The sequence below is a fragment of the Periophthalmus magnuspinnatus genome, chromosome 14 (genome assembly GCF_009829125.3).
Source record: "Periophthalmus magnuspinnatus isolate fPerMag1 chromosome 14, fPerMag1.2.pri, whole genome shotgun sequence".
NCBI lineage: Eukaryota > Metazoa > Chordata > Actinopteri > Gobiiformes > Gobiidae > Periophthalmus > Periophthalmus magnuspinnatus.
The window spans coordinates 31,091,577-31,118,103 of NC_047139.1; the positions used below are offsets into that span (position 1 = coordinate 31,091,577).

At 38.9% G+C, this 26,527-nt stretch overlaps 1 protein-coding gene across 1 annotated transcript; it reads left to right on the forward strand.

Annotated features, from left to right (window-relative positions):
- Positions 1–1,324: 1,324 nt before the first annotated feature.
- Positions 1,325–26,077, forward strand: trpc4a (transient receptor potential cation channel, subfamily C, member 4a). The gene is made up of 14 exons (XM_033978390.2): positions 1,325–1,483; positions 2,811–3,029; positions 9,468–9,608; positions 10,081–10,257; positions 10,820–11,020; positions 19,796–20,141; positions 20,619–20,758; positions 20,845–21,045; positions 21,405–21,526; positions 22,209–22,404; positions 22,500–22,694; positions 23,023–23,064; positions 23,819–23,908; positions 25,371–26,077. The coding sequence occupies exons 1-14, from the start codon at positions 1,325–1,327 to the stop codon at positions 25,974–25,976; spliced, it is 2,835 nt and encodes a 944-aa protein (XP_033834281.1). The 3' UTR covers positions 25,977–26,077.
- Positions 26,078–26,527: the final 450 nt, after the last annotated feature.

A 26,527-nucleotide genomic window follows, 5' to 3' on the forward strand; every position in this document is an offset into this window, starting at 1 on the left:
TTCTCTCCTGATTACTTTTGGTGGTGTCAGTTCTAGGGGGCTGTAGGTCCTTGCAGAGTCCAACACAGAAATTTAATAATAATAAATTTCACCACAAAAGATTCAGTTTTACGATCACAGAACCAATTTACAGACCTTTACCCCGCTGTAACAATGACAGGGTAATGTCGACAATCAGCATCTATTTTAGCTCCATCTTCCATAGCCCACATAGACTTCACCTGCTCTGTGATGGTCCACTGTTGCTATGTGATTCATTCAGTGTTGGTGAATAAAGGTTTTCCCCTGGGGCAGTTCCATATGTGATTCCAAGGAAATTGTTTCACCAAGAGGCACCATAAACCATGAACCGCTGGATAAAAAGGCAGCTGATGTGTGCAGTGTCCAATGGGAATATAGAGGTGGCATCATATTTTTACAGTGGGTCTCATTGAAATGAAAGGTCCATGGAAGTGCTCGTAATGGCAGTAATGTGGCAGCTGAGGGGAATAGAATGACAGTGTATGAATTTTGGATCAAAATGTCCTAAAAAAAAAAAAGCAAAACAATGCTATTACTGTGGTATTAAAGTGCACTTGGGAGACGGTCTGGTTGGCAGCTGCAGTTTGACAGATGTACAGTTTCCTGGCTTGAAAGCATACTCCTAATATATTTTATAATTTAGTATGATTTCAAAGCCAGTGGGTTTCTACAGTCAATTATTCTTCTGATATAACCACTGCACTTTTAGTAAGGTGTGGAACATAAATTTTAGGTCTCTATCAAATAGCATTGTTTCAGATATTATTCTTTTTAGGTTAGAATGGAACAAATACTTACTATAGCGGTAAAAAGTAGTGGGTATGACCATTAGGGCCAGTGTAGAAGTATGAGGGCTAACAAAAATTGGTCTGAGGGTTCTTGGTTTATATGTAGTCCTGGGCTTACAAACTTCACTCACTTTGCCAACTCCATTCATATGTCGCCTGCCAGGAGAGCATTCATCATAAAAAATGACAATGGTTTGTTTGTTCTCAGATAACATTCTCACCTCTATAATCCAACATAATATTTGTGATATTTCAGCCTTTAGTTGTGTCTAATCAGACAGTAAATATCAGCTCATTTATCTTCACTTGCAAAATATTTGCCAGACATCCAGTCACTTTCATTCAATGGACTCAGATCTCATTCTTCTGTAGCTCATGAAAACCTGTTTGCCTGTAACGCTAATCCTGTCCTTTTGCCTCTGTTCCCTGCAGACTGTCCCCATTGGGGTTGGGACCAGCTGTAGCCCTGTTAGCCGTGTTCACAGGTTAGCGCTACAGAGCTGAAGCCTGAGGAGATGGCACAGCTGTACTACCGGCGGACCGGTAGCTCGTCATACCGGGACCGCATCCCGCTGAGGATCGTGAGGGCCGAGTCGGAGCTGTCCCCACTGGAGAAGGCCTACCTTGGGGCTGTGGAGAAAGGGGACTATGCCAGTGTCAAACAGGCCCTGGAGGTGTGTATGTGTTTTCAATTAGATAGATTTGGTCACTGCGATGGATCTATTTAAAGTGTGATGGAAAAATAGATGAATGTTAAAGCTACACTATAATTGGGCTGAGATGGAGGAGATGAAGGAGCTTTGCCAGGATGATTTGATTTGTTTCGAGAACATCTGGGGCCTGAATGATTTTCCACAAATGAATTAACAAATTTGCAGATTATGATCAAAATAAACTGCCCTAGAATATTTTAACTGTATTTTATTAAATCTGATCAAATTAAGCAAGAATTAAGTTGAATGTGTTCTTCTGGGTAACTCTTGTCAGATATGAGTAGCAATAGAGTGGTGTCAAAATATGTTTTAAAACTATTTTTCTATAATTCTTTAGAAACATTTTACATCTTTCAATACAACTGTTTTGATTTGTTATGTAATATAACAGTCGTTTCTCTTGATGATGTCCCATATGTAAGTTTAAATGTGTGGTATAGACTGTAGACTGTATAAAGTGGACAAAGGGAGTGTGACATCACCCATTGCATTCAGTTTCAGTCAAATGAAGCTCATCGAGGCTAATTTGGAGCCGAGTTTCATTCATTCTGACCGCAGTATCATAGCAACTAAAAAGCCAATTCAGAACAAGGCTGTTCAAAACTTAGCAACGCTTTAGATCAGACCTGTTGCTTATGCTAGCGGGAGCAACCTCGGGGAAAGAAGGTCCCTGGTTTGTCCATTATGTTCATATCTTGATTTGCAGACACAATAGCTAAATAAAAATACCAGGATCTTGTAGAGCGGGTTAATACGAACATTTTAAGACCAAAATGACAAGTCTGACAGCTGCAGTTACAGTGAGAGGGGTGACAGTTTTTTTTTTGTTTTTTTTTTTATGTAAACTGAATTGGAGTCAGAGTCAATGCAACCAGAAATGCACCCATGGTGCTTCTTGTTTGGAACAGAGTGGCTAGCAGGTTAGCTATGTCCATTTATACATACACTCTATAGTTGATGGTTGTTCTGTTAAATAAAGTCTAAATTATGCAAACAGTAGAACTGAAGAAGTTCCTGTGTACCCCCAAAAGGACCCTGTGTATCACCAGTGGTACACACACCATTGTTTGAGAACCACTGTGCTGTTGCAAACCTCAAAACAGTGGTCACACTCTTGAAATGGGTTTGTGAGCCCCAAATAAAACAAGTCCTTTGCTTTTTTTTTTTTTTTTTTTAAATCAATAGTTACCTCCCTACTGGGTAATCCATCAATATCTTAAATGCCAATGCCAGTGAGGCTTTTATAGGTGAAATGTCTGACTTTTCCGTTACAACCTCACTTTGTCAGGAAGCAGAGATCTACTTCAAGATCAACATCAACTGTATCGACCCACTCGGCCGCACCGCACTCCTCATCGCCATCGAGAACGAGAACCTGGAGATCATCGAACTTCTGCTGAGTTTTAACGTCTATGTCGGGGATGCCCTGCTCCACGCTATCCGCAAAGAGGTGGTGGGTGCTGTGGAGCTGCTGCTGAACCATAAGAAGCCCAGCGGTGGCATGCAGGTACGGACCGGATAAGGGGAGAGAGGAGGGGGTGATTGGTTATTTTGGGATACGTGAGCGTGTCAATGCTGAGATCCAGCTCACTGCCCACACAAGCAAGCCTGACATTAACCTATGGTGCAGTCATGTAATGTATTGTTCATGCATGATTCAAGTCCATGTCTATTAAGTTTATTTTTAACTAGATTGGATTGTATAGCAGCTCAATTACAGAGACACCTTCAAAAGTGAGAATATTAAAGTCTATACTATAATTCTCAGAGCGCACAGATGTGTTATCCTGTCTATTTGAAAAGAGTATGCAACAATGTCTAACATTTGCCAATCCCCATTCCAGATAAACAGAGCAGTCTGCAAAATGAATAAACATAAACAGAACAATAAGGTGCTTGTTTCCATGGAGATGCCATGCCTTTGCCTGGAATGTTCTGCTTCTTTAGCCACAGCTGCCCTGGGGCTGACTGACAGAAACATGGCTGTCAATTTGCACCTATAGCTCTTACAACTATAACTCTTATAATGGTAATGTCAGTGCTCTGTCATATGCAAGCTTGAAGCTGGGGTTAAACCTCCAGTCTGAAAATGCCCTCTAACAGTGCCATACATCATTATATAAACAATTGCATCACAGAAAATGACAGCTTTGTGTTTGCTGGCTAAATGAGAAATTCACAAATAATATATCTGAACAATCTAGTTCTGTGTTGGGCATTTCCAGGAGTTATAGTGTAGAGTTATAGTAGATCTTGTAAGCCTCATGTTACTGCCTACAGTTTCTTGTACTACCCAAAATGATAGCTCTATATTGTTGGCTGCAGCAGAGGCTGACACTTGAAAAAGCTGACTGAATTAGCTTTCGTCTGTCGTTTGGAGAAGCATAGATCTTGCACAAACAGGGATGTAACGAGCCCAGTCAAAAACAGAAGGAAGTGCATGCCGAGTGTGTTCAGGATTTGGGTAAAACCTTTGAGTTTGATGATTCCTAAATAAATCCCTCCTTTGTGTCGTTGAGAGCTGCCTATTTATCCACTTAATTATAGTCATCAAAAATAAATTATGCTATTAATTTTGGATTGGTGCCCTTTAGCGCTGATTGCTCGCTACTCAAGGAGCATTTGTTCAGCAGTGATGTGTCTTATTAATGTGCATAACTGAAACAGTATTGTAACACTAATGACATGTATAATGGTACATACTTTAATAAGCTCTAACTTTGTAATAAGTACACTGTGTTTAGTACGAATGTTCAGGATCAATTTATTGCCATAAATAAGATAATACTAACAATAAAATGATAGAAAAGGAAGCATAGGGCCACCTCCGAACCAACAGTACTAAGTGAAAAAAAGTAGTTAAACAGTAGTTTTCTTAAAAAATAGACTTATAGACATGAGGCTTTGGTTAAAGATACCACTAATAGCAGTGACTCATGGTTACTGCTGAAAAGAAAACTACTTTAAATAAAATTAGCATTGTGTTAATCAACAGTGGTTTGATAAATCAGACAATTGATTAAAAATATTGAATTTCATCCTTTGTGTTTAGAGGTCTAGAGGAAAGGAAGAGACTGTGGCTGTACTAAAAGGGCCTTGTTCAGCTAGATTGAAAGAAGATAAATGTTTTTTTGTTAAAACACTAAATTAAAATTGGGTGTCAGTGTTAACACTGCAGACGATGGAGTCAGATGGACGCAGGTGTAGAACAGTTGAAAGGAGAAGAAAGTCTTTTCATCATGACACCTGTTTGTGAGTGGGAGCTGTTTGAAGCTGGAAAAATGAGCAAGCAATACTCAGTTTGACAAGGTCGTACTGCATAATACAAAGGTCAGAGCAAAACTACAATCCGGCAGAGTTCTTCACTGCTTTTAAAAAAAAAATAATAATAATTTTTCTGTCTCTCAAAAGCAATCTAGGCAAGAACAGCCGGAGAGATTTTTGGAAAAAATTTTAAATGTGATTTTTCTGACAATTATTGGAAGTATGATTAGTCCAATGAGGTTCATCTGGTCTTCCAATAATTTATTACTCTTCGGACATGTCACAACAACATCACCTGACCACAGGAAGAGAGTGGCCACGTGTCCAATCAGCTGATTTAACAGGCTTTGGCCTGTCTTCCTACTGGTGGAGGCAGGACAACAGCGCCATCTGTAGTCCGACTTCTTCAGGACAGTAACCCAGGTGTGTGAGAGCAAAAAGGCCTCCCTGTCCCGCTTTAAAGTCCCATGGCCACATTTCCGTATTTCGATTGCCTCCTTAATCCAGCCATGATGTCTGTTGTCCTTTGAAGATGGAAAAAACACCAGATACAATATAAACACACCAGTAAAACTGGCAACTGAAAACCCAGGCAACTACCCATTCAATGTAATGTCATATACAAAATACCTTGCATGTCTTGCAATAAAACATACATCAAGGAGGGCATTCAGTACATGGAAGAAGGAACATAGGACAGAATGTGAGAAGGAAACAGCGAAGGTGTACACAAAAACAAAAAAACACAAAGCAGAACACATCGCAGCAACATCATGTGATCACTCTGAGGAAGACCTCTAGTGAGCAGTCGAAGCTGTCAGCTATGAAAACAAACTAAACCTTGGTATTGTGATTAGATTTGCACTATTTTTTTTTTTACTTGAATATTCATGCCACACTGCACATTTGAGAAAGGACAACTAAAATTAAACTGATACAAGAATCATTTCAGAACATGTTTTTACATAATAAGAGCCCAGGGAGCTATAATATTTCGTTGTTGGCAGAGGACATTACCTAAATAATTGCAGCCTTTGCGATTTGCTAATTGCGATCATTCAAATTGTAATTTTAATTCTATTCTATGGAGAAAAATCCATCCCTAAACAGTGGAGATATTTTTTATTTATTTATTTTTATCCATAAAGGAGTAAAAAACAATCTGGCTTGTTGTATTTGGGAACATGAAAATGGTCCAGGTGTTTGATCGTACAATGAGGGACAGATGAATCTTGTTTATCTGCTCTGGATGTGGAGCTGGCTGGATATTTGTCAATCCAAAACGCTTGGCTGTGAAGTCTATCAGCCGGCACATTTCCTCTTTACCTAATGTGCTCATAAGATAGTGCCTTGAGCCATCACATGAAATGATGAAATAGATCACTCCTCTGCCACTGAATCTTCAGGAGAAAGTGGCACTCATATTATTAAACGAGAGGTCAGGAATACGCATTATATTGGCTCTTGCTTTATGATTATAGAGATTTATTTTTTATTGCATAGTCTGGTGCGTTTGCCATTTTGTGAGCTGCCTCGTAGACATATTTGTTGCATTATTGCAGTTGCTCTGCTCTATTTGTTTCGTGTTTGGGGCTTGTGGAGTATAGATATGCATCGGGTAGACCGTACTGTGCTTCAAAAACAAGTGCTTTTGGGTTACGCTGCAGCCCACATAGAGCGCACATCAACGAGGTTATGTAAGGGATTCCCTGATAGATTTATATATAACACAGACGACCACATAGACATAATTGTGCGTGCAGTGGATGCTCGCAAATCAGTGTTTTATGCTGTGTCATTCAAATACCAGTTACTTTATGTTCCATTGTTCAGGAATAGATGTGAGGTCTGGTGGGAACGCATGTAGAAGAGTGTGCAAACAAAATCAAATCTCCCTGTCAACCCGCTATTCTGCCAGATGCTAATGCTGCATTTTTAATTAAAATGCTAATGGATGCTCTCCATTCTGACACGTGGAACAAATATATATTACATGTGTGAGTGAGCTGCATGCTGTTTGGCCATATCATTATGACTACTTGCTTGCTCAAATGTAATGACCACCTGTTTAATGTGTAACTCTATAGGCAAAAACATCTATCTTATATATAGACTTATATATGGAGCATAGAATAAACTTAAACTCCCCTGTTGTACAAAGAAATGTTGACTTTGAAACATATAATATTAATAAAAATAATAAATCATCATTATTATTATTATTATTTAATTTTTTTTTCGTTTTAATATTTTTGGTGAATTGAACATGTACATTTTCAGTATAAGTCAAACAATCTTACTACAGCCTACTTGCCAAAAGACTATTCTTATCGAAAAAGAATATTGTAATTTATCTTGTCATTTTGCAGTGTATATTTTCACCAGTTACTTGTTCAATCATGTGACACATTCTTGGATTATGTTGTCAAGAATGTATATTCTAATGCATTCATGCAATCATAGATGAATGTGTTTTGAAACAGCAGAATTGCTGTGTTTTTTTCTGTGTGTGAGCTTTTGTATCCCTTCAGTATCACCTGTCACTTCAGGTTTATTCCTCTTTCGTCGTTTATACCAAGCTTCCACTGTTCACTGTAGACATGTTCTGTGAGTGAACACAAATATTCACTTTGTGGTTTCTCTGCACCACTGTTATCAAAGAGGAGCCGCGGGTCCTGTGGAGGCCTGGGCACTGGCCAAGCTTGTCTGATCCATGTTGTGTGATGTCCCTCCCATTTCTCGCTTCTTAGATAATCCCTTTTTAGGCAAAACATGACAAATGTCTCAGAGTCACTTTCTGGAAAGAAGGTAAACCACTTGTGTAATTAGTGTCCCAATGATACACCATCTGTGGGTTGAACATTAATGCAGAGCTGAAGGAATGTCATTGCTCACTGCTAAGTATATAACAAGAATCTAGTTACCATGAGTGCTATAGTGACGTTGTTTCACTGCTGCTATTTCTGCAACTGCCTTTAATAGATTTAGTCAAAGCTACGGCATACTTCTTTAATCTGCTATTTTACTGTCTCTGATGTATTGGCAGTGTCAGTGAAGTGACTGAGTGCAGGGAACAGTGCCGATTCTACCTTTAGGCAAGACAAATCAAATACTTTAGTAACCAAATCAAATTTTCTACCTAATACCCCATTTTTTAGGCAGGGAACATTTTGATATTTTGGCCATTATAGTGTACATTTAAACAGGCTCAACAGGCTTTTGTCAAACAGACAAAAATGCACAATTGACATTTTCTAAGACATATATTTGTCTGCTTATGGAATGTACACAGTATGGCAATAAACATATCTGTCAATTATTACATTTTTAATTGCTAAAATGGCTTTTTACACATCTCCTCTCCACCAAATTTAACCTGTAGTCCGGTAGCATCATGTGCTTGTCTCCACATATACATAGATTTAATGACATTCTGGGCAACATTCCAGTTAAAATGATAACATCTCCATGGAGACAAGTTGCTGGAAGACCCTCCTCCAGAAAAGTTACATAGTACAACTATCAGTTTAGCTCATCAAATTGTCTAATGCTAAACAATATGTCTTGTCTATCCACTGCACTCGTCCTCTATTGGCCCATGCCCTTTGCCTGCTGTTGCTTTAAGTATCTTATTTGCGCCGTGGTGTGTCCATGGCCACTTGCCTTTTTCAATGTACTGTTCTTGTTCTTGACTCCCTCAGCACCAAATCAGATAGATCAGACCTTCAATTAAAAACGACCAATAGCCAGGGTTTTCCTATAGTGCTGCAGGCTGTTGAGTGACATGGGAACAGCAGAGGAGCTTGAGCTGGAGTGGGTGATAAGGCACTGAAGTAGAATGAGTATTGTTCACTGCATGTTGATTCAAAGTGAAATCCCTGACATGTTATATTGTGCATGGATAAGGGGGGTGGGAAATTGCTTACCAAATTTCAAAAGGTGCAGATTTCATTATAGTTTCAACCCACAGCTACAAAACACCATGACACTGTCAGCTTTTCCCAGAGGCACACCGCAAATAAAAATCCAGTAGGCTCAAGTAGATCCATAAACCAGGTTCTTTATTTCGGCACATTCAAACTGATTCGACACAATCTCCTGATTTTACATCTCCAGAATGGGCTCTATATACTAGTAGCACATGTCACATTCTCTTAATAATTAGCTTGGAATATACAGACATGTACATGTTATCTGGGTTCACTGAAGACAAAGTCAGCATGCTGATCTGGTCTTTCTTAAGAAACACACGTCTTGCACGTCTTGGTACAAAATGCACATAGCATAACACTTCCACGTCCATGTATGTTCCAAGTACATTATGACATTATGACACTGGCACCTATGAAAACACACAGGTCAAAGTATAATATATCATATATATTAATCTCACAACACCAACAACTGCTAGATTCATTTCAGTGCCAAACTCTGAGGTGAGATGAGCTTTTGTAACAAAATCAGTTCCTTCCTCTGATCTTGTCATTTAACCTAGCAGGCTAAAAAGAGAATGTTGTATAATATGTCTCTCGATTATGTAAAAAAAAACAAAAAAAACAACAACTTAATTAAAGTAATACTTTTTTAACTATTGGATTTATTATAATTAGAGAATTCATTAAATTCTGTCCATTTAAACTTTAAAGTCTTTTCATTTGCCCCTTTTTTTTTTTTTTTGCAGGTTCCGCCAATCTTATTGGACAAGCAGTTCTCTGACTTCACCCCTGACATCACTCCCATCATCCTGGCGGCACACACCAACAACTATGAGATTATTAAGCTGTTGGTGCAGAAAGGTGTGTCCATGCCTCAGCCACATGAGGTGAGAAACTGCTACTTCACCACTCAACTACTCCTATAGTGGCAGATATCGTGACCAGTTCAGTGCTAATATTTACTGTGTCATAGGAAATACAAATTATATGTAAACACTAGGATATATTGCTATTGATTTAGGATTAAAGATTCAGTTAAACATTTTTATTTGAGTAATTTTATAGTGTCACAATCATCATACCAGAAGAGCTAGCAATTTGGAGCTCACATAAAGTCAATAATGGAGGCTTACTCATCCGTTTGTGATAAAACAACAATGACATGAAGATGGGAAAACTAAGCAGCGCTGCGGCACAGTGCTGCTCTTTAAAATGACTTCCAAATCCATTATTGCAGCAGTTCTAGTAACATATGCTCCTATAACCACAAAATAGCACACAAACATATAATTGCATCGGTGCTTCGCTGAGCAGTGGTGAATGCTGCTCATTAAACCTGTGCTGTGTTTGATGTTGCAGGTGCGCTGTAACTGTGTGGAGTGTGTTTCCAGTTCAGATGTGGACAGTCTGAGGCACTCGCGCTCTCGCCTCAACATCTACAAAGCCCTGTCCAGCCCCTCGCTAATCGCCCTTTCCAGCGAGGACCCCTTCCTCACAGCCTTCAGACTGAGCTGGGAGCTACAGGAGCTCAGCAAGGTGAGGGCTCCACCGGGTCAGTGCTGACTAAGACTTAACCTTTAATGAGTGCTTTATTTGGTGAACTAAGGGTTTACCAAATTACCAATATAAAAGAATATGTAAAATTATTCAAATCAGGCCTCTAATGGTGATGCCTAAAATGTGCACCTTGAATTTATTAGGCTCATATTTTCTACATGTTACTCTACTATACTCTATATTGCCTTTAGCTATAGTCAAGAGGGTAGGTTCTTATTGCCAGATATAATGTAGACAATACTGCACACGGTAACAGCATTTGTGGTATGGTGGCTGACTGGCCCTGGTTTGCTACCTGTACTGCGTGGGACCATTTTGTGTGGAATTGTTCCCCACTCATCTACATTGGTTTCAGGCCAGTGCTGTAATGTGCTCAGAAAAAACTTGTTCTGACCAAAACCTGATCAACATATGGAGAAGTGAACTAAACTGTCATCAATCTGCTGCTCAGGCAGCTTTGAACAGAGGACCATTTTCCCTCCAGGGAGAATAGTTACTTTATTGTTCATCAAAAATAATAATACTCATCATGTGTTTTAAGGTGGAGAATGAGTTCAAGTCAGAGTATGAGGAGCTGTCCCATCAGTGTAAACAGTTTGCCAAAGACCTGCTGGACCAGACCCGCAGCTCCCGAGAACTGGAGATGATCCTGAACTACAAAGATGACAACAACCTCCTCGAAGAAGAAGGCACCAACGACCTCGCCCGCCTCAAACTGGCTATCAAGTACCATCAGAAAGAGGTAAGCATTTGTTTAAGCCTGTACTGTCTCAGGCCAAGAGACTACAATCTTTTTTTGTGTAATCAAATCAGAAAATCAGCACAGTCACAACCTGAGAATACCGAGTTAACTTGGTTTTGGAAAACTGTACAATGCAATATCCACTTAATTCCTACACATGCTAGTAAGCTACTAATGATGGAATAAATTGAGTTAAGTGTCTTGCTCAAGGATACAATAGTAGTAAGGGGTAAAGTCTCAACAAACTAAGCATCTCCTCCTCTACTAAATAATATGGGGATGTTTTGGGACCATGACGACTTTGGTATTGGTGTTGTTGTTTTGGGCACAGGTATAGTTTGCGATCATAACTGTTAACAGCTGAGTTAGTGATATGTTGTTGCAGATTGCATTTCCCATGGTAGTATGCTGAAACATGCAGCTTATTTATGTATCAGTGCACGTCCTCCCCTGTTGTTACTTGGACTAATGAGAATCACAAAGTTTTGACAACAGACAGTTAATCATGCCGGCTAATCAACAGCTAATTAAAAACTCCCAATTATATGAGGATTTGCACAGCACCTGTTGTGTATACTGTAGAGACCAGTGACTCTGTGTAATTATCTGTTTCAAGTATTTTACAGGTGCCCATAATGGTTTTAATACATGTTCAGGAATAGCACAGTGACTACATACACCAGTTTAAGAGACATGTTTTCCCTGTTATCACTGTTTGTATCTCAGAGCATCTCCATAGGAACAGCTGTGATAGTATTATACATGATGCATGAGTGCTGCTCTTGTCGCGTATTCTCTGGTCTTTTGTGTTATAGCTAGAGGCACCTGGAGTCAGTAGCAGGGGGTTAAAGAGATATTACACTGCACAATTGTTCCTCTGAATATAAAGGTGAGACACTGTGGAATGGTGTACGTTACTCTCCGGAGGACGAATAATTCATCCATCGTTTTTCGCTTCCAGTGCTTTGTCTGGGCACATGCACTCGAGCACCTGGGCCATTTATTCTTCAGTCTCCTCTGTTATAGGACTTAAGCGTGTTGAGCAGAGTTGGACATTATGAAAATCTTGTTTTGGCAGTATCAGTGCTAGTGTTGTCACAATACTAAAATTTCAAACTCGATTGCCAAAAAACACTAGCCTTGGATGAAATTATAAATGGTGTGAATTTTAAAAGCTTGTAATCAACAGATGAAAAAGGCAAATGAAAGAAATATATGAGGCGTACTTAACATTTTAGGATTCATTTACATGTCTCTCCTCATCAAACATGTATTCAGCCATAGTTTTTTTTTTTTTTTTTATCTAGTCAGCTTTGTTTCTGTCTTTAAGCTTTGAATTCAAGTTACTAATCCAAGATCACAATGTACCACTGGCAATGTTACAACTATCTACTACATGGTTCTACATATTACTTTCTTTCTCATCCCATCCCTACACTCATTGACAGACAGCCCTGTTTTACAAGATCTGTTTGTGGTTAGCTGAAGTTAATCCTTGCTCACAGGTCCTCAGGCTGCAGCAGCTCTTCAGGCCAGGCCCACGGCTGTCTTCATTATCCACTCTTCTCATTCATTACACAGCAGCCTTCGATCACACACAGACAGAGATGGAGGGCTGTGTCTCTGATGACTAAAAACCTCTCCAGCTGCCCTTTCAAAGACAAATGACCCCAGTACACAGACTTGGGGGCAGTGCAGAATCACCGCCTGACCTACTCCTCCTGCAGTAGTACAATACAGTAGGTTCATATTATCTGTCTTGGTCAAAGTGACTGACTGTCTACTGTTAAGGAAATCTTTGAAAAAATATGTTAAATTATTTCAGTGGTTTAAACGTTAGCCCACCAACCCAAAAGTCAGTAGTTCGATAGCAGCTCTGACCTCTGACTTGTTGAATCAATCAATCAATGTTTTTTTTTTTTTATTTATTTATTTAGAATCCAGTGAAATTGATGGCCAACAAGCTCTGCCGATATTTATGAGCTGATAAGTATTGCCAATTTAGATTATTTTCCCCTAAATTTGAAATGACTACATAATCATCCACACACATTGATTTACTACAAAGTGGATTCAAGACCTTTTTTGCAGTGTCCTCTTTCTGTGTGCTCAAATAACACATGATCTATATTCTTTAGGCGTATGATTGACCAAAACAAAATATCAACCTCCGAAAGAGATTAAAAGCCAATAGCCAATATGCTAAAAAAAAAAAAAAAAAGTGCAAATGTCAGTATTGGCCTGTCTCTAGTGTATATATTTGGGGCTGATTGTGCCCAGTAAAGCTGAGGCTAGAGAAGAATCTTACTAATAGCTGTAGACTAAATGAAAATCCCAAAGCAAGGTTGTTTGAGTGTCCACAGAATAACTATACAAATGAAACACACATAACTGTATAACTGACAATATTTGGAAAATGTAATGACAATTGTTTTTAAGCTTTAACTATGAAGAGTATTGGCATTTACCATTTGAGCATACAGCCTCTATAATATTACTTTGGCAAGGTAATTTAGGTTAAAAAAACAAAAAAACTTTAATCACTTACTTAATTACACAATTAAAACAAGCTGTGGACTACATTTAGAAATTATTTGAGTCATCTTTCAAACTTTCATACAGTGGAAGTTAACTTTAATGAACTTAAACTTGTATTTTCTTTTCTGGATTGCATTTCATTTTGCTGCAGTAATGAAGACATGAATTATTTGAAAGGTGAAAGTCCTCACAACAGATGACCAGAATGATTCTAGTTGTTTCTTATAGATTGTGAGCAGCATGTGAGCAGTCTAATCACAGAGAGGTACAATGCCATTTGCTGTGATTGCTTTGTTGCTGTGACAGACACCCTTTGGTCCAGACAGGGTCCAGCTCCTGTGATGCGCTCAGGGTTAAGTGGACATTTAGTTGCTGGCAAAAGCCCATTGTCAGTTTTCGCACAGAGCTATTATTGTTGGATGTTTTGGTGAGAGGCGAGGGTCACTGTCAGACTGTGAGAGCAGGTAATTATTGTGACTCCAAATGCATTCAGCCTGTGGTGATAAAGCTGTGTGATTTTAACCTTATCCCATGTTCTGCAGCCCTGCTCTTAATTGTTTGCCCTTTGAGAGAACAGAAATCTATTTAGTTTCCACACAAACCACCTGTGATAGTAAAGGCAAACCACTGCAGTAATAATATATGGATTTGAGAAGATTCAATCTATGACCTCAGGTGTTACGACTGTATTTTAACATCACATTCAAAGTGTTATTGTCTGTGTATCATGCAAATAATGAAAGCATAGAAGATATAACTACAGTAAAAACTACTTTCCCTCTGGCATGCAACAACTTTGTACTTTAAAGGTCCTATATTACATAAAATTGACTCTTGTGAGCTTTAATGTTGTTACCTCCTCAAAAACATACCTGGAGCATCATTTTATTTCATTCATATGTTTAAGTAATCTTGCATTATTAATCAGTTTACATCTCCAAAGTTCAAAATGCCCTGTTCCACCTTGTGATGTCATGTAGCATTAGTTTTCGAGTTAACAGCTCCTTTTACCTTTAGTTCAGTACAGATGGGCAATTCCAGGGCTGAAATTCTCCAACTGATTCTACTGAAGCTGTATGGAGTTTAAAAGCATAGCAGAGCACTTCATGTATCGCTACATGACATCGCAAAGTGGAACAGTGTTTTCTATTTAGAGGAGAACTTAGCTGTAAATATGCAGGGTTTGTGTGTTGAACATGTGTGAATGAAACAAAACACAACTCTAGGTCTGTTTTTGATGAGGAAACAACATTATAACAAAGATCAGAAAATAGTGTTACATACCGTAGGTCTTTTAATAGATACATTATACACAGAAGTAACTTTACTGACTCAGGTTTTTATCACCCAAACAGAAATAATAATAATTGAAAAACATGCATTCTTAATGTGAACTGGCTTGCCCGTCCAAAGATGTGATCTAGAACTTGGCAAGGAGGCACCTGGAGAACCACCCATTCAAATAGTCACGCAGTGCACCTTTAATAGGGCCTGGGTTACAGTATAGCAAACCAAAATCATATTTGATGAGTGATATGAGTGTTGTAATTAGCAGATTTGCAGTTTTCGGTGTGTTTTTCAGCTTGTTTTTTTAGCGATGTGTGTATAAACAATATGGGACAGTCTAAATGGAAACCTCCACAGGCATTTATCTGAAGAGCTGCACTGCTCACAGAGAGATGGGCTCTGATGCAGCGTGAAACCAAATCAGATAAAGCTGATCAGTAACTCACACAATCGGCCATTATCCTCCCAAAGGCTTTCCACATGAAGGATGGGGCTTGAGCTGAAGTCACGGTGAACTGAATATTTGCACTGGGGCTAAATCCTTAATCCTGAGGGCTGCTGACTGTGATTGAGTAGTTTGACATTGCCCCCTTGTGATACTCATCAAAACTGCATCTGGATTTAAAGTTGTATGTTTTCTTTATGGGCTCTGAAATGCCATTCATATTTTTGTAATGCACAACATTTAGCTCACAGTTGGGTGTAAGAAAAACATCACCATTAAAATGTTAAAAGCCTGATCAAGTCAAGCATACGGCATAATATTGTCATTAGTTGTCCAAATCAGTCTATATTTTAGTTATTCATTATTCTCGTTTGAACACAGTACTTTGTAGCTGAACAAACAAAATGAAATCACTTTGCAGAAATGACCATATCTTTACGCCATATGCAGAACAAACCAGTCTAATGGATTCTGTATAACTGGAGAGCTATTACCACCCAAAGCAACAAATATTACTCTTTGTATAACTTATCCAAACGTTTTATAAAGTCACGCATTTTTTAACTGAATCCAAATTTTGTAGAAAAAAAAACCCGATAAAAATAAATGAATAAAATACTACTACTACTACTACTACCACTACTACTACTACTACAACTACTACTACTACTACTACTAATAATAATAATCTAATTCTAAAAACATCTACTCACTTGTGCCATGTTTAGTTGAAAAGTAATTACACTTTTAGTTAAAAAACTATTTATAATTCAAATATACAAATTTCTGGTTTTAAAACATGAGAAAAGCATAACTCATTTGAAAATAAATTATAGTTGGCTTCTCCTTGGATCCAATTTGTATTCTCCTGGGTCAGGCGTGAGCTCTCTATGAAGATAAGTTATGTTATCTGGGAGCAGGACTACACCTCACACTCTCCTGTCCCTGCCCTATTCATACCACCCTCTTCATCCCTGTCTTCTTGTTTAGTGCCCAAACCCAGCTTTCGATATCACTTTGTAAATATCACTTGTCTACCATTATGTCTTGTCTTAATAAAGTCATATTGACGCTGTATTCTGAGGTTGTGATCCTAGTGAAATCTTCTATATTGTTTTAGTAGGCATGCCGGTATCACCTGTTGGACTCTGTGAGTACATTTTTGGAGTTCTGAGTCTGTTTAGTAGCTGACTGGAAGCAGGTTGTTTTACGTGGTTAAAAATACAGGGGAGACTTGGATCCACAGACGGGAGAGGGACTGCCTCGGGTCCTTCACTCAGACAGGCTCTTCCCTCTCTGTTTTAGGACAGCTTTAACTTGATATTGGCAGAAAGATTGTACAGACGCTCATCCAAACTAGACCAGAGAGAGAGACAGAGAGGTTATGTAAACAACACCTCAGGCTGCTCTGGTCTGTCACGGCTGCAGCCATTTGTAAAAAACAATGTGGCAGAAGAGAGGTGTTTTCTCTCCTTCACTGTAATATGAACTGACTACTCGCTGAAACACACTTGAGCACTTTACGTCCAAGTGGCTCAAAGTAAGAGTATATCAAGCACAATTTGTCTATGTCTGATCTAAAAAAAATACTGTTGACCAGGCTTGTCAGGTGGTTATTACAGAGACAGATAAGAACAGTTATATATCTGTATGCATGTAAGTGTTAACTGTGTCTCTATACTTTTTGTATACTCTGTTTATATGATAAGGATGAGAGGAAACACACGAAGAAACAAGACACAAGATTAGATGAGATTTTTATTTTCATCATTTACAGTACATTTTAGCCTTACAATATTTGATTCATTATATATGTTTTTGTAGAATTGCAGCACTGCTGTTAAGAACTACGGCTTTTCAAGAGGTGTAACTCTTTGTGCCTCATCCCTATAATTTACACAAGTATAAGTATGCAACATCCTTGCTCAAACATATTTTGTGAGGCATTATCTGTGTGTGAGTGTGTCAAGCTGATTAAATGATCCTAAATCTTAAGTGGCTCTTATCGAGTGTTTACTCACAGTCATCTCCTCTTTCAACATTTGCAGCAGTAATGTGTCAGTTGTTTTTTACATTCAACGATATCTGAAGTTTTCTGTTTATCAAAGCTTGAGTACACAACAGCCTTCCTGTAAATGAGTACATTTGGTTTTGTTTCCCCCATAGATTGTATCATCTAATATAATCAAATTGTAAAACATTTTATCAGTTGCATCAGAGCCCGTGATGTTGCTAAAACTTTATAGTAGTATAGTTTTGGTAAGTTAAATGTGTTATCTTAATTTGCGTAGATTTATCTTGGCAAGTAAAATGCTCTACCGATGGAACATGACTTTTGTACTTTTTTTCTAAATTTTCATCAGCAATAAAGTAAAATAAGTAAAATAAAGTAATTCCGAGTTTAGGCTAATTCTGATGAATAGATGACAAAAATGCAGCCCATGAGTTCCTGTTTGTAGTGAGGGTGAACAGGGTTGAACTGGCCACAGGTGTAGCCGTTACTAAAGCCAAAACTAGTGGAAATGACAAAACACATTCATTTAGAGTTTATAGACTTAATTATTAGACAACATCTGGACACATCTATTTTCTGCATTTTTCCCCTTAACTGCTGAAGTGTGGACAGAGGATAGAGTTCTGTCTTTTGTGCTCTTTTAAAGCTTTGATAAAGTTATTGGAATCAATCAAAAACTTGAAGACCAGGGTTGTTGTGATATTGTTGTGATATAATACATTGAATTGAAATGTTATAATGTTGGATTAATTGGCTGCTTTAACCTTAAAACCAAATCGAACTCATGGCAAATACTTTATACTTTTAGTTATAGTAAGTATATTTATATTATAGTTTATACTAGTAAATATGTTTTCCCTTCTCTTCTAAAATCCTCTCAAAGTTTTGAGGGGATACTGTTAAGTGTATGTAAATTTGAGCTGTCGACACCAGACTGACGCAGACTGGGATCTGGGGTTTCCATGGTGACGGGCAACAGACTTGGTGAATTGGCAGCGGCTGTTACCGGTCAACACCGCGCCTTTAATGAGTTCTCACGGTGAGATTTCACACGATTTTTGGGACGCACTCAAGTGTTACTGCAAATGAATGTCATTTTACTGAACCAGACATTATCATAATCTCTTATATTCATAAAGCAGATTATAATATTAGATTTTTGTTGTAATGGCAGGTGCGGACCAAGGAGTGCAGACTCAGGGCAAGTTCACAGTGTTTATTCACAATTTGTGCAAAAATATGAGGCAATAGTTCATTAATCACACACAGGGAGCAGGGAGCGGGAGGCCGACCAGACAGGCATAGTGCAGAGCGGGGACGGGAAAGCCAGGACCAGAGCGAGGACAGGATCGGGATGAGACCAGGGCAAGCCGAGCAGGATTAGTCCAGAGAGCGTGGGCCAGGGCAGGAGACGGGAAGCAAGCCGGAGACCAAGACAAGACAGGAGGCGAAGGCAAAGGGTGGACTGTACCGGAGCTGGGGTGTGGAGTCAGGAGCAGGAACGAGCGGGAGAGCAGGAATCTGGAGAGTAGTAAAAATTCCAATTAGCATCGAAAAAGTCAAAATGACAGAATGCAAAAAACGAAGCAAGAGTAGTCACGTTGACACGCGGACGGTCTGGCACCAAGTGTCTGAAGCTCGTCCATCTTAAGCTCGCAGGTGGAGGTGATTGCGCTGATGCAGGAGGAGCCAGCAACTCCGCCCAGCTCCAGACTCAGGCAGGTGTGGGAGGGGGAGAACACACAGGGAGACAAAAAGAGAGACAGATAATGCGTGCCTCATGACAATTTTTTTTAAAATGGGGAAAGATTACACTGCAATAAGTAATATCTTGGTAAGTTTAAAAAAATAAATAAATCTTGAATTAAGAACATATTATCTTGATTTGAGCAGATGTGACTTGGCAAGTAAAATTATCTACCAATAGTCAAGTCAAATCTACTCAAAACAACATAGCGTGTTATGTAATTAAAGATATCTTAACTTACCAAGGTATACATTTTTGCAGTGTTTTCATCTGTGCATGTATGATTGTGTGAGTGAGCCTGTAGTGGTCAGAGAAGACAATGTTCCGATTAGAAACACACTGGTCAGCTTATAGTTGCACTTTTTTAGCATATGTTATTAAGCTATTGGTCTTCAAGCTTAAACATGGGACAGTATTTGGTTCCTGAAAACCTGATTGGAGCTGCTTGAAGCTTTGTGTGAACACTGCTGTCTTTTTTGGTTGTTGCTGCTGTGGATGTCTAAATGTCATTGCTGCAGATATTATTTTATCTTATTATAGTTTTCTTATGTGAAGAGTGGTACACTGTAAAGACACTGACTGAGTTTATAGTTCCATATTCTACAATTTGGGAATGAAATACCCAAATTAGCATAACAGATTGGCCTCACATCACATAATATTTACTTCTAACCACTATGTGCATCTCAATTACTGCTTAAAAGAGGCAAATCACCTCTCTCTGTCCCTCCCCTCCCGCTGTAGTTTGTGGCCCAGCCGAACTGCCAGCAGCTCCTGGCCTCGAGGTGGTATGATGAGTTCCCAGGCTGGAGGAGGCGTCATTGGGCAGGGAAGTTCATCACGTGCGTCTTCATTGGTCTGCTCTTCCCGCTGTTTGCCCTGTGCTACCTCATTGCTCCAAAGAGCCGCTATGGACTCTTCATCCGAAAACCCTTCATCAAGTTCATCTGCCACACCTCGTCCTACCTGACCTTCCTGTTCCTGCTGCTGCTGGCCTCACAGCACATTGTCACCACGGAGCAGGACCGGCAGGACCGACAGGGTCCCCCGCCCACCACCGTGGAGTGGATGATCCTGCCCTGGGTCCTGGGTCAGTAATGAGGGTAAAAGGGGCCACATATAGTATCTGATGCCATATCATTAGATTATATAAAGCTTGAAAGAGAGACGTTATGGCAATACTGAATACAAAGTTAAGTAAAGCAGGGGAAAGTTAGGGAAAGTTATTTTTATTTATTTTTTTCCTGTAATGTATCAGTTGAATATGAATTATTCAGACAGATCTTTTTCTATAAATAATTGATTAGAGTTAAATACGCGTCTGTCTGAATTTCCCAAGTTGACATTTTACAAAAGAAAACACTCCACTTCTCTAAAGGTGTCCTCACTGACATTTACAACAGTACTCAGAAATGATGACGTCTAAGCTCAACCACAATGCACTCTTTATAGCACACTTCATTTCTTTTAATCAGTTCACTTTCTCGCTTCCTTTTTTGCACATTATGATTAATGTCAAATTCACCTACTTTTACACTTATATAATCTAATATAATTTGTATTTCAGGGTTTATCTGGGCTGAGATCAAGCAGATGTGGGACGGTGGATTTCAGGACTACATCCATGACTGGTGGAACCTTATGGACTTTGTCATGAACTCTCTGTATTTAGCCACAATATCCCTCAAGATTGTAGCCTACACCAAAGTAAGTCAGTGGCACTTGCACACAAACCTTATTCATGTGCAACAGGATAATTATTGTTTATGTTTGCTGCATGTCTTCTCATCCAGTACAGTGGCAGCAAACCCAGAAATCAGTGGGAGATGTGGCACCCGACTTTGGTGGCAGAGGCAGTGTTTGCGATTGCTAACATTTTCAGCTCTCTGCGGCTCATCTCACTGTTCACAGCCAACTCACACCTGGGCCCTCTGCAGATCTCACTGGGCAGGATGCTGCTGGACATCCTTAAGTTCCTCTTCATCTACTGCCTGGTAAACAGCAAAGACAAACATGACTGACAGATCTCAAAATACCATATTAACCTGTTCTCTCTGTATAACGCAGACTTAATTTAAAATATTTATTCTGCCAGGAGCAATTGTTTGCATATTTCATGAAGTGGGATCTGTTTTTAATCCACTTTTAACTTGATTGCTTGGGGGTATTGTGCAGTAATTATCAGTATCGCTCTTGCATAGTCCTATTATATTGCTTTTAATGAGGTTATAGAATATTCTATTCACCAATTACACACAAAGCACAACAAAGTTATGTCCAGTATTTTCATAAAATCATAGCACTGTTAAAATATTGATGCATCTTTGCACACTTAATTGATTCTTCTTTGCAGGTGTTACTGGCCTTTGCCAATGGGCTGAATCAGCTGTACTTTTACTACGAAACCAGGGCTGAAGACGAGAAGGGGAAGTGTAAAGGGATCCGCTGTGTGCAGCAGAACAACGCCTTCTCCACGTGAGTGCACTTTCTGTATAGTGTTTGCATGCACCAGTTTTTTCATCAGAATGGTAAAAACTGGAAAATATTAGTTACACACATGCAATTTCCCCTCTGAGAAGAAAGAGCCTTAAAATTGAACAAAAATTGAATTTTATGAAAACAAAATACACTTACCAAAATTTGTATGGAAAAATAAAATACACATGCAATTAAAGTTATAGTTTTAGAATACAGTTATAGTAAGTAAAACAATTTTTAAAATGATAAGTAATGAACATGAGCCGTAAGGAAGGAGGCCGAGGACTAGTGAGTGTGAGAGCCACTATCCAGGATGAAACATAAGTAGATCCGTAAGTACAAGTAAGTACAAGGCCCCATCAGATGATGTGCTCAGAGAATGTCCCAGACAGTGGAGCACAGAGGAAGAGCTGCTGGAAGAACCATCATGGGAGGACAAGCCCCTGCATGTTTACTCCAGGAATTAGATTTGGTTGTGGACGTTGTTGTTTGTCAACATACAACATACATTTATCAACATACAACATACATTCCTCATATTTCATTCTAAACAAGAGTAATCACCAAATGTGATGAGTCCCAGTTTCCCAGACGATATTTAAGAGTTTATTGTTCAACCTTTATGAGAAACAGGGTTCAACACATTTGAATCTGCTGTTTTTGGTTTTATTTTTTACAGTTTATTTGAGACTCTTCAGTCCCTTTTCTGGTCTATTTTTGGCCTCATAAACCTCTATGTGACAAATGTGAAGCCTGACCACCAGTTCACAGAATTTGTTGGGGCTACAATGTTCGGGACTTACAACATCATCTCTCTGGTGGTGCTTCTGAATATGCTGATCGCTATGATGAACAACTCCTACCAGCACATCGCCGTAAGCTCACATCAAAGACAGTCCGATGAATAAATAAAGCCTTTATGTTATTCTGTGTTGTTGGCAGCCCTGTTTTTGAACCTTCTCCTTTGTAGGATCACGCGGATATCGAGTGGAAGTTTGCCAGGACAAAACTGTGGATGAGTTACTTTGAAGAAGGAGCCACTTTGCCCGCACCATTCAACATTATTCCCAGCCCCAAATCCTTCTGGTATCTCATGTGCTGGGCCAAGAGGCAGATCTGCAAGAGGGCAAGATCCAGAAGGCCGGAGAGCCTGGGGTCACTGGGGGTAGGTGCCTCACAGTTTATTAGTTTATTTTGTAGTATTTTAAAGCTTCAGCAAGAAAAATGGACAAAACAAGTGAGATGTGTTGAGGTATAGAGAAGTGGTTATCAAACACAATGCAAATACAAACAGTGCTCTCTAAAATTATTTTTATTTTATTTTTTATTTTTTTACATTAGAGTAGTACTTCTGGTCAGTGGAGTTTAAGCCTGTCTAGAACCTGTTCTATCCTTTAAGGCTTTTGTATGAGAAGGCCGTCTGAGTTTGGGGCATCTGCAGTCACGTGACTTGTGAGCCTGGATGGATTGTATTTTCCTTGTTGTTTTTGCAGAGACGAGCAGCGGAGAACGTGCGGATAAACCATCAATATCAGGTAAGTCTCGTATTGATCCATCCACAGGTGGTTCTACTGTATCTTTTTGTTTGTGCTAAAGAAAGTTACAGATCAAACACTCCTGTCTTTTGGTTGTCACTCTACATTTACCTACAATACCCTGACAGTCGATACAAAGCATTAGCACTGTACCATATAATAGGCCTAAAATTACACTCAGTAGGGTGTTTTTGCATGTTCTCGCTGCAAAGAAATCTATTTGTCCCGACCAGTGGGGGGTTGTCAAAGTGGCTTTAGAAGAAATGTAGACTTGAGATGTTTTTCTCCTGTAAGTGGGTTTCTGTTCTGACTCATTGACTTGGGCTTTAGTGGAGGATTGTGTCAGTATTAAGATTAGATATTTACTTCTGTTATGCTCACTGGATACATCAGACACATCAGATAACCCTATTATAAGATGTGATTGTTTTGTGTTTACATGCAAAATCATCAAAAACACCTGGTGACGCATTCGATTTTTTGGAAGACAAAATACAATACATTTTCAAATAACTCTTTCAAATACAAGCACTTTCACTTCCATTTTGTCTTTGCTGCATTATCCTGCCCTATTTATCATAATTGTCCTTGTCAAAACCTGCACAGGCGTGAACAATCAGACAGAAATCAGATTACTCACATCAGATGAAACTATTAACATTTCAATAATCTGATTACTCCAGAAATCAGACAGTGATCAGATTTTGGCCACGCGTGCAAACATAGCCATTGCTTTTCTCTGTTGCTGATGTAGGAGGTACTGAGGAATCTGGTGAAGCGCTATGTGGCCGCCATGATCAGAGACGCCAAGACAGAAGAGGGTCTGACAGAGGAGAACTTCAAGGTACGTGCTCAGTTTGTGCAGAACAAAGAGGAATTATGTAAGCAGACACTGGCACTGAGCTTACAGATATAAATATACAACACTGCTGCAGTCTGAATACTCTAAAGTCCTGAAAGAAACCATACAAGAATGACGTGATTTTTGTTTTTTTATATTGTAACTATATAGGCCATTGCAAAGAACTTAGCATGAAGGATGGACGGTTATTAGTCTGTGTATGTATCTAGTGTAGTGTTCCTTGTTACATTGTGATGGGCCCTATTTCCAAGATAACTACATGGGATATTACAAGCTATAACAGTAGGCAACTAGCCAAATGGATTTGATAACTAATCCAACTGATTGTTAACTGATCCAGCACTGGTTTAATCTTTGTTTAGTTCTTGTTTTAGTTCTGGATTAGTTTAGTTTGTGTGGGCTGTTCTTATTTTCTTGCTGTAGTCCTTTAGAGAGGTGTACATTTTATTTCAAATTATGATTATGACAAACTGTTACTGCTGCCAGTTTTAGTAGTTAAAACCCCAAGTAATAGTAGTAGTAGTAGTAATAGTAATCACTTAGAAAGATTAGCTAAGTGGCCAGTGAAAAAATAATACGAAGAAAGAACAAAGCAGATAAGATTATTCAACTGACTTCTTTATCTGCACTTCTACATCAAGTTATTTTCCATGTGCTGCATTGTTAAAGACATAATGATGCAATAGGCTTGTTCCTCAGACACAGTCTTTAATCACAAAAGCCATAAATCTCTCCATAGTAAAAAAGAACCTCATCACAACTCATTAAGACTCATTAATCTTTCTTTCACTTTGTGGTCCTTTGTGTTTGGAGTAAAAACTTTTAGGTCTGCTTTCTATTCACTGTCAGAATTCTTGATCAAGATGTTTTCCCCTGATGTGCAACAACACGGAGTGATTTCATTTTGTTCTGACTGTCACATTTATTGAACCTCAAACGAAGGCTGCATTCACATATGTTCTGCTTTGGTCCTGGTCTAATCCTGGTTGTCGTGATATGGACTTGGTTTAGTCCAGCTCTAGTCCTGGTTTAGTCTTGATCTAGTCCTGATTTAATCTTGGCCTAGTCCTGGTTTAGTTAGTTGGTTTAGCTCCAACCTTAAAACAATCCAATAACTGACTTTTTGGTTTCACTTTAGTTAACCTTAATAAAGTCTGACCAACATCAATTGTTCATAATTTATAATTAACAAATACTTTATTAAGAATGATTCAGACTGAATAATTACTTAATTAATGCCATAACTCCTAACCTTTTAATTAAGTACTAAGCTTGAATCATTATTACTATTTGTTCAAGCTGTATTAAGGCTAATTAGATGTAGTTATTATAAACCGGTACAGATTTCTTAATTTGCGTGCCTACGATAATAATTTTATTATTTTTTTTTTATCCAAATGTCAACCTTAAAAATGTGACTTACAGTATTTCTTATGACCCCCAGGAGCTGAAACAGGATATCTCGAGTTTCCGTTATGAGGTGATGGGGATGATGAAGACCGTTAAACCTGCTCTGCCTGTGGCTAAAGCCGGCTCCAGCTCCATGGACTCCAGTCTTGCCTATCCCAATGCATCTCTCAAAGTCTCCTCCCAGACCAAACCCAAAATAAACCGCTTCAAAATGGCAGCCTCTATCCTTAAGCAGTGCTGTGCCGCTTCGCCAAGACCACCAGAAGCTTCAAACGGTCTACCCAATGGACTGTTACCACTCAGTGCTGCTGAAGATACAGGACCAAGGAAAAGTGAGTTCAGCTTGTTCCAAAAGAGACACAGGAGCAGCGAAGTGGATGATACAGCTAGTTCTGGAGGTGAAACTTCCAGGAAAATGTACTCTTTATCAGAGGAGGATGTCGAGTCTGGGAGCTCGGATGCAGAAGAGACTCATTCAAAGTTATCAGCGGACAGTAGTGTGAGCAGACCACTCCTGGAGCACTGTAACGTGGAGGAGGAGGAGACACGTATGAGTGAACATATAACTGAGAGCGTAGAAGAGGAGGATTGTGGGAAAAGTGAGGAGACAGACGACACTATGGAAATGACTATAATGTAATGAAGCATGTTCTGGAACAGCCTAAGCAGATTTGTTTAAGTTTTTCTTTTTCAGTACTGTTTTTACATGTAGCATCAATAATGCTTTGGTTTACCGGAACCTACGAGGACTTTTTTAATTAATGATAGTTTCAAGTTTGAAAATATATCATTGAAAAGGTTCAGACGTACAAGAAAACTGCAACTGTTTGTACATGTCATAAAACTACATTTTATTCACTATGACATCAACGATACATCATAGCTAGATTTAGAGGAAACATACAAACTACTTGCTTGAGAACATAGACTGTGTATATATATATGTATACACATGTACATGTATGTATAGATACATGTACACGTACAGTCTATGCTTGAGACATAAATCTGTTGTTAGATAGTTTGAAATGTGGTTTTATGATATTTGGAAATTGCATTCTGTCTTATACTGTATTTTACACATTGTACAAACTCAAAGTTAGCTGTAATTTGTAGTATTGGGAAGCTTTCTTGAAGGATGTAACTTTTTATTTATTACCACCCTATTTAACTCATACTACTTATTTATAA